The sequence below is a fragment of the Symphalangus syndactylus genome, chromosome 1, assembly GCF_028878055.3.
Source record: "Symphalangus syndactylus isolate Jambi chromosome 1, NHGRI_mSymSyn1-v2.1_pri, whole genome shotgun sequence".
Classification (NCBI taxonomy): domain Eukaryota; kingdom Metazoa; phylum Chordata; class Mammalia; order Primates; family Hylobatidae; genus Symphalangus; species Symphalangus syndactylus.
Window position 1 is genome coordinate 60,365,686 of NC_072423.2, and position 13,924 is coordinate 60,379,609.

Genomic DNA, 13,924 nt, shown 5'->3' on the forward strand with positions numbered 1-13,924 from the left:
AAAGACACCAACATAGGCATAATGTGAGTACCAGAAAGAGAGGGAAGAGAGAAAGGAACAGAAAAAAAAAAAAAAATCAAAGAAATAACAGCTGAAAGCTTCCCAAATTTGGAGCAAAATAATTCAGACATCGAAGTAGCTCAAGAAACCCCAAGTAAGGTAAATGCAAAGACAGCCCCACACCAAGACACATGGTAGTAAAAATGTTCAAAAACAAAGAAAAAAGGAAGGCAAAGACATTTAAAATTTAAAAACAGGCTAGCACAGTGACTTGTAATCCCAGCACTTTGGGAGGCTGAAGCAGGAGGACTGCTTAAGTGCAGGAGTTTGAGACCAGACTGGACAACAAAGCAAGACCCATCTCTAAAAAAAAAAAAAAATTTAAAAGGTAGCCCAGTGTGGTGGCACACACCTGTAATCCCAGCTACTGGAGAGGTTGAGGTGGATCACTCAAGCCCAAGAATTCAAGGTTGCAGTGAGCTATAATCACACCACAGCACTCCAGCACAGGCGACAGAGCAAGACCTTGTCTCCAAAAAAAAATTTTTTTTAATTTAAACTGAGAAGATTCATTAGTAGCAGATACTCCATAAAAAAAACACTAAATGAAGTTCTTCAGGCTGAAAACAAGTGACCAAGGCAGTAATTCAAATTCACGTGGAAAAAACAAAGAGCACTGGTAATCCTGTAATTTGGCAGTATAAATGTATTATTACTTCTTCTTTCCTAACCGGTTTTAAAAAACTATTGTATAGAACAATATATATAGAATTATATCTTTGGAAATTTAACATATACGAATGTAAAATTTTTACAAATAGAAGCACATAGGAAATGGGTGGAGGCAAAGCTGTATTGTACTAAAGGTACTTCAGATGGTAGCTCAGAAGCAAAGGAACAAATGAAGAAAATCCGGAAAAGACAAATAAGGTAATATAACAAATGACATAAACATGTCCTTGCTCTCTTCTTCCCTCAGCTTTTTTTTTTTTTTTTTTTTTTTTTTGAGATGGAGTCTTGCTCTGTCAACAGGCTTGAGTGCAGTGATACCATCTCGGCTCACTGCAACCTCTGACTCCCTGGTTCAAGCAATTCTCCTGCCTCAGCCTCCTGAGTAGCTGGGATTACAGGCACATGCCACCACGCCCAGCTAATTTTTGTATTTTTTAGTAGAGACAGTGTTTCACCATGTTGGCCAGGATGGTCTCAATCTCCTGATCTCGTGATCTGCCTGCCTTGGCCTCCCAAAGTGCTGGGATTACAGGCATTAGCCACCGCACCCAGCCTCAGCTTCTTTAAAAGACATAAAATTATGTAACATAATAATTGTTGGGTTTGTAATATAACTAGATGCAAGGTATAAAGCAATAATTACACACAAACACACACACACACACACACACACACACACACAGAGGAAAGCCAGAAATGAACTATATAAAAGAAAGGGCTTCTTTGTCTCACTGAAATAAGTTAATATACACATGAAGGAGATTCCAATGAGATTCATATTGTAAGCCCTAAAGCAACCTCTAAGAAAAACGCTCGAAAACATGTTGAAAAAATTACAAAGGATAAGTGTTACCCTAGAAAATATTTGCTTAATACAAAAGAAAGCAGGAAAAGTATAGAGGAAAAAGTAAAAGAAACATACAGGAAACAAAAGTAAATGGCGGGCCTAAGTCCAACTATAGTAACGTTAAATGCAAATGTGAATGTACAAAATAATCCAATCAAAAGGCAGAAAGTGCTGGGTTGGATAAAAAACAAAATTCAACTATATGCTCCCTACAAGAGACATACATTAGACTCAAAGATATAAAAGAGTTGAAAATAAAAGACATCATACAAACAGAGCCAAAAGAAAGCTGTAGTGGCCATACTAATATCAAAACAGACTTTAAACAAGAGATAAAGAAGGGCATTTTGTAATGATGGGGCTAACAGATCAACACGATGTAACATTTTAAGCACATATACATCACACACAGAGCCTAAAATATATGAAGCAAAAAGTGATAAAAGGAAAAATAATTCAACAATTGCCTGGACACTGCACTACCCCACTTTCAATGAAGAATAGAACTAAACAGAAAAGCAGCAAGGAAATCAAACACTTGAAAAAACTATAAACCAACTAAACCTAACTCACATCTATGGAGTACTTCACCTAACAACAATAGCATTCTTAAGTGTATGCGAAACATTCTCCAAGACAGACCATATACTAGGACACAAAACAAACCTCAATAAACTTTCAAAAATTGAAATTATACTAGGTTGGTGCAAAAGTAATCACGGTTTTCATCATTGAAAGTAATGGCAAAAAAACACAATTACTTTTGCACCAACCTAATACAATGTATGGTCTCCACCTACAATGAAATGAAACTAGAAAACAGTGACAGAAAAAAAAAGGTGGGGTAACTCACAAATACGTGCATAATAAACACACTTCTAAGTAACCAATGGGTCAATGAAGAAATCACGACAGAAACTAGAAAATACTTTTGAGATGAATGAAAATGAAGATACAACATACCAAAATCTGTGTGATGCAACTAAAGCAATATTCAGAGAAAAATGTACAGCTATAAATGCCTGTCTTAAAAAGGAAGAAATATCTCAAATCACTAACAACCTTTCACCTTAAGACACTGGAAAAAGAAGAGCAAAATAAAAACTAAAGCAAGCAGAAGAAAAGAAATAATAAAGATTAAGAGCAGGGGTAAATAGAGAATAGAAAAACAGCTGAAGAAAAACGAACAAAACCGGAGCAGGGAGCTCTGCACTCCGCACCTCGGGGACGTTATTGCATGTGGAACGGCTGCTTTTGGAAGACTTTTGCCCAGACGAAAAGATGTTTGGTTTTCACAAGCCAAAGATGTACCGAAGTATAGAGGGCTGCTGCATTTGCAGAGCTAAGTCCTCCAGTTCTCGATTCACTGACAGTAAACGCTATGAAAAGGACTTCCAGAGCTGTTCTGGATTGCATGATACTCCTTCAGGAGACATCTGCAATGCCTGTGTCCTGCTTGTGAAAAGATGGAAGAAGTTGCCAGCAGCATCAAAAAAAAAAAACTGGAACCATGTGGTAGATGCAAGGGCTGGACCCAGTCTAAAGACTACATTGAAACCAAAGAAAGTGAAAACTCTATCTGGGAACAGGATAAAGAGCAACCATATCAGTAAACTGCAGAAGGAATTTAAACGTCATAATTCTGATGCTCACAGTACCACCTCAAGTGCCTCCCCAGCTCAATCTCCTTGTTACAGTAACCAGTCAGATGACGGCTCAGATACAGAGATGGCTTCTGGTTCTAACAGAACACCAGTTTTTTCCTTTTTAGATCTCACATACTGGAAAAGACAGAAGACATGTTGTGGGATCATCTATAAAGGCCGTTTTGGGGAAGTCCTCATTGACACACATCTCTTCAAGCCTTGCTCCAGCAACAAGAAAGCAGCTGCCGAGAAGCCAGAGGAGCAGCGGCCACAGCCTCTGCCCATCTCCACTCAGGAGTGGTGACTGAGGTTTTTATGTAGAAAGGGAACAAAAAAAACACATCTAAATTTTGAAAAGACCACAAAGCAACAAACTGACCCTCTTTTTTTTTTTTTTTTTTTTAGAGACAGAGTTTTTGCTCTTGTTGCCCAAGCTGGAGTGCAGTGGTGTGATCTTGGCTCACTGCAACTTCGTCTCCCAGGTTCAAGTGATTCTCCTGCCTCAGCCTCCCGAGTAGCTGGGTTTATAGGTGCCCACCACCAGACCCGGCTGATTTTTTAGTTTTAGTAGAGACAGGGTTTCACCACGTTGGCCAGGCTGGTCTCGAATGACCCTCCTATTTTTAACTTGGATACCTGCTATTCTGCCAAAAGACAATTTCTAGAGAAGTTTTGAATGGGTTGATTTCCCCCAGTCCCACAAACTCTGAAGCCAGTGTCTAGCTTACTAAAAAAAGAGTTGTACATAATATTTAAGATGCTGAGTATTTCACAGGAAAGCTGAATGCTGCTGTAAAGTGCTCTTTAAGTCTTTTTTTTTAATCCCCTTCTAATGAATGAAACTAGGGGAATTTCAGGGGACAGAGATGGGATTTGTTGTATGATAAACTGTATGTAGTTTTTAGTCTTTCTGTATTGAGAAGCAGTGGTTGGGGCATTTTTTAAGATGGCTGGCTACTCTTGTTTTCCCTCATGGTAATAAGTTTGTCATAACTCAGTAACATGGACTTGCCCCTAGAGGTAGCTGTTAATAATTTTGAAATATTAAGGTCTTGCCAAGCTTCTGATGATTCAAACCTGTACTACTGATTATTAAGCAGGACACACTGAGCTTTCTGTTCAAATCCCTTGGAGGAGAAAGTAATTTCTAAATATACAGAGAGGTAACTTGACTATATATGTTGCATCCTGTGCCTCCCTTCATATTAATATTTGATAAACATTTTAATTTATATAAAACTTCTAAAGCAGAATCAAAGCTCCTCTTGGGGAAATGGCAAGTCTTTAGGACAGGCGAGACCCTGTATGAATAGTACCAAAGCATTACCACATGGTAGAGAACACACTCTATTAAAAATGTTAAGCTATGTGAAAAATAAAATGTGCAAGTCTTCGGGATGGCACAAAACAAAGGTTAATGCTTCTTGGGGCACATTTCTTAGAGGGCTTGCTGAGTGTGTAAATATAATCAACTTTTGTGTTACATGACTTTGATGACTTCGTTGAAAATCTGCACAATTCAGTTTCAGCTCTGGATTACTTCAGTTGACCTTTGTGAAGGTTTTTATCGGTGTAGAATGGGTGTTTGACTTGTTTCAGCCTATTAAGTTTTTATTTTCTTTCACTCTGTATTAAAACTAAAATTTACTAAAAGAGAAAAAAAAGAAAAATCAACAAAACCAAAAAATTGTTCTTTGGAAAAAAAATAAACAAAACTGACAAACCTTTACCTAGAATGACTAAGAACAAAGGAAAGACTCAAACTATTAAAATCAGGTGTGAGGCCAGGCACGGTGGCTCAGGCCTGTAATCCCAGCGCTTTGGGAGGCCAATGTAGGCAGATCATTTGAGGTCAGGAGCTCGAGACTGGTCTGGCCAACATGGTGAAACCCCGTCTTCCCTAAAAATACAAAAAAAAATTAGCCGGGCATGGTGGCACATGCCTGTAGTCCCAGCTACTCAGGAGGCTGAGGCAGAAGAATCGCTTGAACCCGGGAGGCAGAGGCTGTAGTGAGCTAAGATCATGCCACTGCACTCCAGCCTGGGCAACAGAGCGAAACTCCATCTCAAAAAAATAAATTAATTAACAAAATAAAATCGGGGGGAGGAGTGCGGGGGCATAAGTATTATACAAATAAGGATTATAAGGGAAGACTATAAACAATTATAAACTAATAAATTAGACAGTTTAAATGAAACAAATTCCTAGAAACACATAAACTACTGAAATTGACTCAAGAAAAAATAGACAACCTGAATAGGCCTTTAAGAAATGAAGATATTGAATCAAAAGAAGATCTGTAAGAAAAGCCCAGGTCCAGATGACTTTACTGGTCAATTCTACCGAACATTTAAAAGAAAATTTAATGTTAATCCTTCACAAAGTATTCCAAAAAATAAAAAAGCAGGGAACATGTCTCAACTCATTCTATAAGGTCAGTACTAACGATACCAAAAATAGACAAGGACATCAGAAGAAAACCACAGGCCAATATCCCTTATGGATATAGACACAAAAATTCTTGACCAAGTACTAGCAAACTGAATCCAGCAATGTTTTATATGCATTATATACCATGACCAAGTGATAGTTATCTCAAGAATGCAAGGGTGGTTTAGTATCCAAACATTAACTACTATAAAACACCCTATCGATAGAATGAAAGACAAAAACCACATGATCATCTCAACAGATGCGGAACAAGCATTTGACAAAATTCAACATGCCTTTCTTTCAGATAAAAAGACCCAAAAAAAGAGAAACAGAAATTTTCTCAACCTGATAAATGGATTTACAGAAGACCCACAGATAACATCATACTTTTGGTGAAAGTCTGAATTTCTCCCTCAGATCAGGAATAAGACAAGGATATCTAAGACGAAGGATAAGACAAGGATGCCTACAATCACTACTTTTGTTCAACATTATATTCAGAGTTCCACCAAGGGGAACTGGGCAAGAAAATGAAATAAAAGGCATCCAAATAAGAAGGGAATGAGTAAAATTATTTACAGATGGCATGATCTCATAAGGTTCCACAATCTCAGTGGATGCCTAAAACCTCAGACAGTGCCGAACCCCACATATTATGTTTTTTCTATACATACATACCTATTATAAAATTTATAAATTACACACAGTAACATATTGGCAACAATAACTAATAATAAAATAAATATAAATAAATAATTAATAATAAATAAAAATAAAAACAGAATAGAATAAAAAAATATGCCACCAGCATCACCACTCTTGTAAGCTTTGGGGCCCTTATTAATTAAAATAGGGTTACCTGAACACAAACGCTGTAATACTGTGTACTATAACAGTCAAGAGGGCTACTAAGTAACTAATAGGCAGGTAAGTGTATAGAGTGTCAACACACCGGACAAAGGGATGATTCACATTTCAGGCAAGAAGCAGCGGAATGGAGAGAGATTTCATCATGATACTCAGAATGGCACACAATTTAAAACAAATTGTTTATTTCTGGAATTTTCCACTTAATATTTTTGGAGGCAGTTGACCATGGGTAAATGAAACCATTAGATAAGGGAAGAGGAACTACTATATATAGAAAATCCTAATGAACCCTCTAAAAAACTATTAGAATTAATCAATTTAGCATGGTAGCAGGGTAGAAGATCAATATTCAATAATCAACTGTATTTTTATACACTTGCAATGAATAACCATAAATGAAATTAAGAAAATGATTCTATTCACAATAGCACCAAAAAGAATAATAAACTTTAAGAATAAATTTAACAAAGTACAAAACTAACACTATGAAAACTATGAAATGTCTTCATACTTTAATTACTTTCAACATGTAAAAAACACGTTGAAAAATGTATGTTTGAAAGTAATTACAGAAGATCTAAATAAATGGAGCTAACCATGTTCATGGATGGGTAAACCTCAGACCTACCTCATTGGATTGTTAAAGGAACCAAATGAGATAATATATGTGAGGGGATTTTTGAATTTTTGAGCAGGTAGCTATTAACGCCAAGAGGTCCACAATTTAAACTTTTCTTCAACTAAGTACTCAAAACATCAGTAGGAGGCAATATTAGAATAGCTGTAGACAGGCAATGCTGAGAATAAAATAACCAGCTCATCTTCAGACCAAAGTGTTTTCAAGATGCAAAACACTCCTTTTGCAACCTTAACCAATTATTTATCTCAAAGGCCCAATTCCAATGAGAAGCAATAATATAATAGAAAGCATTTAAAAACAAAGGGAAACTGAATGTTAGTCTCTTCTCTGAAGACCAGTGACCAAGTTTCTTTGAATCCAATCTTGATAAATATCTGAGACTCACTTTTTCCAATCATAAAAGAATGGCCTGTTTATTCTACAAGTATATTGACAGAATGTAATCATATATTATGTTACATAGCACCTTTCCTCTATAAATATTAAGATATTAAAGTGTATCGTGGTCCAGTGTCCACACTCTCTACTTGGTACATGATTTACATACTCTACCCTTCAGCCCAGCGAACTGCTACATCCCAACATCCCAAAATGCCAATTTCTTGGTGGCAAGCTGATCTGAATGGAGGTTCTCTGATTTCTCCACATTCACAGCATTTGTAAATACTACCCCTGAAAAAATAGCAGATCCTTACAAATCTAAGAGCCTTAAAGATGCTAGAATTTATCTATTACAATTTAATACATATACAAAATGCCTCACTAGTCACCTTAAGCCTCTTTTCAAATAGTCCAGGGTTAGGAAAACAGAGATTTGTTTGTGTCACTCTTTCACAAGCAGATCAGGAATATAAGTCCTTCCTTAATATGGAACCAAACGTGCCTCCCATTAATATCCAGAGATGCGAGGGTACCTTCTGCAACCACACAAAATAAGCCCACTCTCACTTCCATAGGACTGGAAACACTTAGATGCTAAGTTGTTTCCTTCCTCAGGCACTAGAGGCCAAATTTCTTCCACTTTTCACGTCACAGTTTTCCTTACAAAGAGCTTAAAGTCACTTAAATTTCCCTCATTTCCTGAATTGAATAAATAAAAGAAAAAATTAAAGCAATCAAGAAGTTTATATCCCAGGTTGTGCTATTAGTTATGGTATATCTCCCCGTCCTCCATTTACACAGCTGATTTGCCAAAATTGAGCTTCTATTTATTTCTATTAAATTTCATATTTTTAAGGGTAGGTTGTTAGATTTCAGGTGATTTTTACTTTCTTCTTTTTATTTTCCATATTTGTTGGCTTTTTTATATGTATGTATTATTTTACAAAAATAAGTTTGTTAGACAAAAACTAAACCCACAGAATATCTACCCTATTTACTATTGCATCTATGGCACTTAGCATAGAATCCAGGATATAGTTAGCATGATTACATTAGTAATCTCAGCACTTTGGGAGGCTGAGGTGGGTGGATCGCTTCAGCTCAAGAGTTCAAAACCAGCCTGGGCAAAATGGTGAAACCCTATCTCTACAAAAAAAAAAATTTTTTTTTTTCTTTTTTTTGAGATGGAGTCTCGCTCTGTCACCCAGGCTGGAGTGCCGTGGCGCAATCTCGGCTCACTGCAAGCTCCGCCTCCCAGGTTCACACTATTCTCCTGCCTCAGCCTCTCGAGTAGCTGGGACTACAGGCACCCGCTACCATGCCCGGCTAATTTTTTGTATTTTTAGTAGAGACGGGGTTTCACCGTGTTAGCCAGGACAGTCTTGATCTCCTGACCTCGTGATCCGCCTGCCTCGGCCTCCCAAAGTGCTGGGATTAGAGGCGTGAGCCACCGCGCCCGGCCCCAAAATTTTTATAATTAGCCAAGCCTGGTGGTGCCTGCCTGTGGTCCCAGCTACTTGGGAGGCTGAGGCAAGGAACACTTGAGCTCAGGAGTTTGAGGCTGCAGTGAGCCATGTTTGAGCCACTCCACTCCAGCCTGGGGGACAGGGTGAGACCCTGTTTCAAAAACAAACAACAACAAAAAAAACTGGACAGCTGCAGTGGCTCATGCCTGTAATTCCAGCACTTTGGGAGACCAAGGCAGGCGGATCACATAAGGCCAGGGGTTTCAGACCAGCCTGGCCAACATGGTGAAACCCTATCTCTATCAAAAATACAAAAATTAGCCAGGCATGGTGGCAGGCGCCTGTAATCCCAGCTACTCAGGAGGCTGGGGCAGGAGAATTGCTTGAACCCAGAAGGTGGAGGTTGTAATGAACTGAGGTCATGCCACTGCACTCCAGCCTAGGCGAAAGAAAGAATGAGACTTTGTCTCCAAAAAAAAAAAAAAAAAAAATTAAAGTGTTGAGTTCATAATATAGAAAACTGTCACCATATAATGATATAATGATAAGTGAAAATCAGGATATAAAAGTGGTATCACAGAATCCCAATTATGTGAAAAATAGAGAAGGTGTGCATAACATTTTTTTTCCAAAGAGACAAAAAATTTTTGGGAATGAAATGCTCTATATCTTAATTTCATTGGTGCTACACCTTTATTAAATGTTTCAGCACTCAATTCACCATAAATGGGCTCCTTTTCTTTTTTTGAGAGAGAGAGTTTTGCTCCGTCGCCCAGGCTGGAGTGCAGTGGTGCAATCTTGGATCACTGCAACCTCTGCTCCCGGGTTCAAGCGATTCTCATGCCTCAGCCTCCCAAGTAGCTCAGACTACAGGCATGCACCACAATACCCTGGCTAATTTTTGTGTATTTTTAGTAGAGACCGGGTTTTGCCATGTTGGCCTGGCTGGTCTCGAACTCCTGGCCTCAAGTAATCCACCTGCCTTGGCCTCCCAAAGTGGTGGGATTACAGGCATGAGCCACCGCGCCCAGCCAGGTTCTTCTTTTGTCTTTTTTTTTTTTTTGATACGGAGTCTCATTCTGTCACCAGGTTGGAGTGCAGTGGCGCAATCTCAGCTCACTGTAACCTCCAGCTCCCTGGTTCAAGTGATCCTCCTGCCTCAGCCTCCAGAGTATCTGGGATTACAGGCACGTGCCACCACGCCCAGCTAATTTTTGTATTTTTAGTAGAGACAGTGTTTCACCATGTTGGCCACGATGGTCTTGATCTCCTGACGTCATGATCCACCCGCCTCGGCCTCCCAAAGTGCTGGGATTACAGGTGTGAGCCACTGCACCCAGCCTAGGTTCCCCCTTTTTAATAACAAAAATTTTACCTCAATAAAGATGACATTTTATTTTTATTTTTATTTATTTTATTTATTTATTTATTTATTTTTTTGAGACGGAGTCTCGCTCTGTCACCCAGGCTGGAGTGCAGTGGCACGATCTCGGCTCACTGCAAGCTCCGCCTCCTGGGTTCACGCCATTCTCCTGCCTCAACCTCTCTGAGTAGCTGGGACTACAGGTGCCCGCCACCACGCCCGGCTAATTTTTTTTTTGTATTTTTAGTAGAGACGGGGTTTCACCGTGGTCTCGATCTCCTGACCTCGTGATCCACCCGCCTCGGCCTCCCAAAGTGCTGGGATTATAAGCGTGAGCCACCACGCCTGGCCAATAAAGATGACATTTAAAAAGGAGATTAGGGGCCAGGTGCAGTGGCTCACGCCTGTAATCCCAGCACTTTGGGAGGCCAAGGCAGGAAGATCTCTTGAGCCCAGGAGTTCAAGGCCAGCCTGGGAAACAGTGAGATCCCAATTGTACCAAAAAAAATTAGCTGGGCATAGTGAGGCACACCTGTAGTCCCAGTTACTCAGTAGGGTGATGTGGGAGAATTGCTTATGCTAGGGAGATCAGTCTGAAGTGAGCCCTGATTGTACTAATGCACTCCAGCCTGGGTGACACAGCAAGACCCTGTCTCAATTTTTTTATTTTTTTGTGACAGAGTCTTGTTCTGTTGCCCAGGCTGGAATGCAGTGGCACGATCCCGGCTCACTGCATACATCTGGACTCAAGTGATTCTCGTGCCTCAGCCTCCCAAGTACCTGGGATTAGAGGTATGCGCCACAACACCTGGCTAGTTTTTGTACTTTCAGTAGAGACAGGATTTTGCTATGTTGGCAAGGCTGGTCTCTAACTCATGACCACAAGTGATCTGCCTGCCTCGGCCTCCCAAAGTGCTGGGATTACAAGATGTGAGTCACCATGCCCAACCCTGTCTCAATTTTTTTTTTTAAAGATTTTTAAAATACACTCAAAACTTTGGGGGGAGGGTAACATTTTTGTGTAATTTTTCTGTTTTCTAAATTTTCTACAATAAGCATCATCTTTTTAATTTAAAAAATAGGGACAGGTAGGCACTGAGATAACTTAAAGACCCATACTTTCAGACAGCTGAGAATTTGGAGGGTCCTCATACATGTTAGCTAAATAGCAACCACGGAGTACCTATTGACAAATGCTGCATAAGTACCTTAAATATTCGTGACACTTCTGCTGTGCAACGTTGTATTCCACATAAATGGTGTTCCCCAGAGTTCTGTGATATGCAGATTCTGTATACTCATTCTATTTAACCCTTATAATATTTTTAAGAAGGTATTAACCATATTTTAGAGACAATACAGCTGACATTAAGAATGAGATTAGGCCAGGCATGGTGGCTCACGCCTGTAATCCCAGCACTTTGGGAGGCCGAGGTGGGTGGATCACCTAAGATCGGGAGTTTGAGACCAGCCTGACCAACATGGAGAAACCCCATCTCTACTAAAAATATAAAATTAACCAGGCATGGTGGTACATGCCTGTAATCCCAGCTACTTGGGAGGCTGAGGCAGGAGAATCGCTTGAACCCGGGTGGGGTCAGTTGGGGGTGGGGGTTTGTGGTGAGGTGAAATCACGCCATTGCACTCCAACCTGGGCAACAAGAGCGAAACTCTATCTCAGAAAACAAAAAAGAAAAAAAGAAGAATGAGATTAGGCCGGGTGCGGTGGCTCATGCCTGTAATGCCAGCACTTTGGGAGGCCAAGGCGGGCGGATCACCTGAGGTTGGGAGTTCGAGACCAGCCCAGCCAACATTGTGAAGCCCCATCTCTACTAAAAATAAAAAATTAGCCAGGTGTGGTGGCACACACCTGTTGTCCCAGCTACACGGGAGGCTGAGGCAGGAGAATGGCTTGAACCTGGGAGGTGGAGGTTGCAGTGAGCTGAGATCACGCCACTGCACTCTAGCCTGGGCGACAGAGTGAGACTCCATAAAAAAAAAAAAAAAAAAAACCCACACAAAAACAATGAGATTAATAACTTGCCTAAGATTACAAAGCTATCAAGTGGTAGAGATGGGATTCAAACTCCAGGACCAATGTTCTCTCCTATGTTGCTACACTCTATTACATTCCACAAAAAGCCAACCCTCCAAGCCCATTATTATGTGCAAACTTGATTGGCATACCATCTAGGCCTTATTCTGTGGTCTTGGACTGAAACTTCTAGACAACTATGTATCATATACCTAGTTTACTACAAGGTAACAAGAGCCTTCTTAGCCATAGTCATTCAGTAAGTAACAAACCCATACACTGGTATTATCATCCAGCCTACATTTCTCTATATTGAAATCCTACCTTCCCCCTCAATTACAATGCTCATATATTCCTACCATTAATTAATGTCTGAATAATGACTTCTTAAGAGTCCATGGGTAGTTTTCCAAAATTAAGTATTAATACTGTTGATTATACATTTAAACAATTTTTGGGGAGCAAAATTTAGCAATGCCTATTGAAATATTACCATTTGAACCAACAATTCCGCTTCTAGCAATTTATCCTATAAAAATCCACGTTTCCAAACTTCACAAAAATACACATGCAAAGATGTTTATCACAGCATCATTTTTAACAGCAGAAAGTAGTGCAAACAGTATCAATGCCTGCGAATAGGCAAATGGTCAAAAAACAATGTTATGTCAATACAGTGGACTACTATGCAGTTGAAAAAATGAAGCAGTTGGGGGGGTGGAGCCAAGATGGCCGAATAGGAACAGCTCCGGTCTCCTGCTCCCAGCCCCAGCGACACAGAAGATGGGTGATTTCTGCATTTCTGCTTGAGGTACCGGTTTCATCTCACTAGGGAGTGCCTAACAGTGGGTTCAGGACAGTCGGTGAAGCGCACTGTGCGCGAGCCGAAGCAGGGCGAGGCATTGCCTCACTCGGGAAGCGCAAGGGGTCAGGGAGTTCCCTTTCCTAGTCAAAGAAAGGGGAAACAGACGGCAACCTGGAATATCGGGTCAGTCCCGTCCTAATACTGCGCTTTTCCAACGGGCCTAGAAAACGGCACACTAGGAGATTGTGTCCCGCACCCGGCTCGGAGGGTCCTATGCCCACAGAGTCTTGCTGATTGCTAGCACAGCAGTCTGAGATCACGCTGCAAGGCAGCAACCAGGCTGGGGGAGGGGTGCCCGCCATTGCCCAGGCTTGCTTAGGTAAACAAAGCAGCCAGGAAGCTCGAACTGGGTGGAGCCCACCACAGCTCAAGGAGGCCTGCCTGCCTCTGTAGGCTCCACCTCTGGGGGCAGGGCACAGACAACCAAAAACTCAGCGAGAACCTCCACAGCCTTAAATGTCCCTGTCTGTCTGACAGCTTTGAAGAGAGTAGTGGTTCTCCCAGCACACAGCTGGAGATCTGAGAACGGACAGACTGCCTCCTAAAGTGGGTCCCTCACCCCTGAGCAGCCTAACTGGGAGGCACCCCCACAGTAGGGACAGACTGACACCTCATTCAACCGGGTACTCCTCTGAGACAAAACTT

The 13,924-nt window shown here is 40.6% G+C and overlaps 2 protein-coding genes across 7 annotated transcripts in view; one reads left to right on the forward strand and one right to left on the reverse strand.

Annotated features, from left to right (window-relative positions):
- TAF4B (TATA-box binding protein associated factor 4b) overlaps positions 1 to 13,924 on the reverse strand; it is a 215,396-nt gene that overhangs the window by 176,362 nt on the left and 25,110 nt on the right. The window lies entirely within an intron of this gene.
- LOC129459198 (SIN3-HDAC complex-associated factor-like) lies at positions 2,794 to 3,622 on the forward strand. Its single transcript, XM_055235587.2, has one exon. It carries the CDS (start codon positions 2,861 to 2,863, stop codon positions 3,527 to 3,529), a length of 669 nt encoding a protein of 222 aa, XP_055091562.1. The 5' UTR covers positions 2,794 to 2,860; the 3' UTR covers positions 3,530 to 3,622.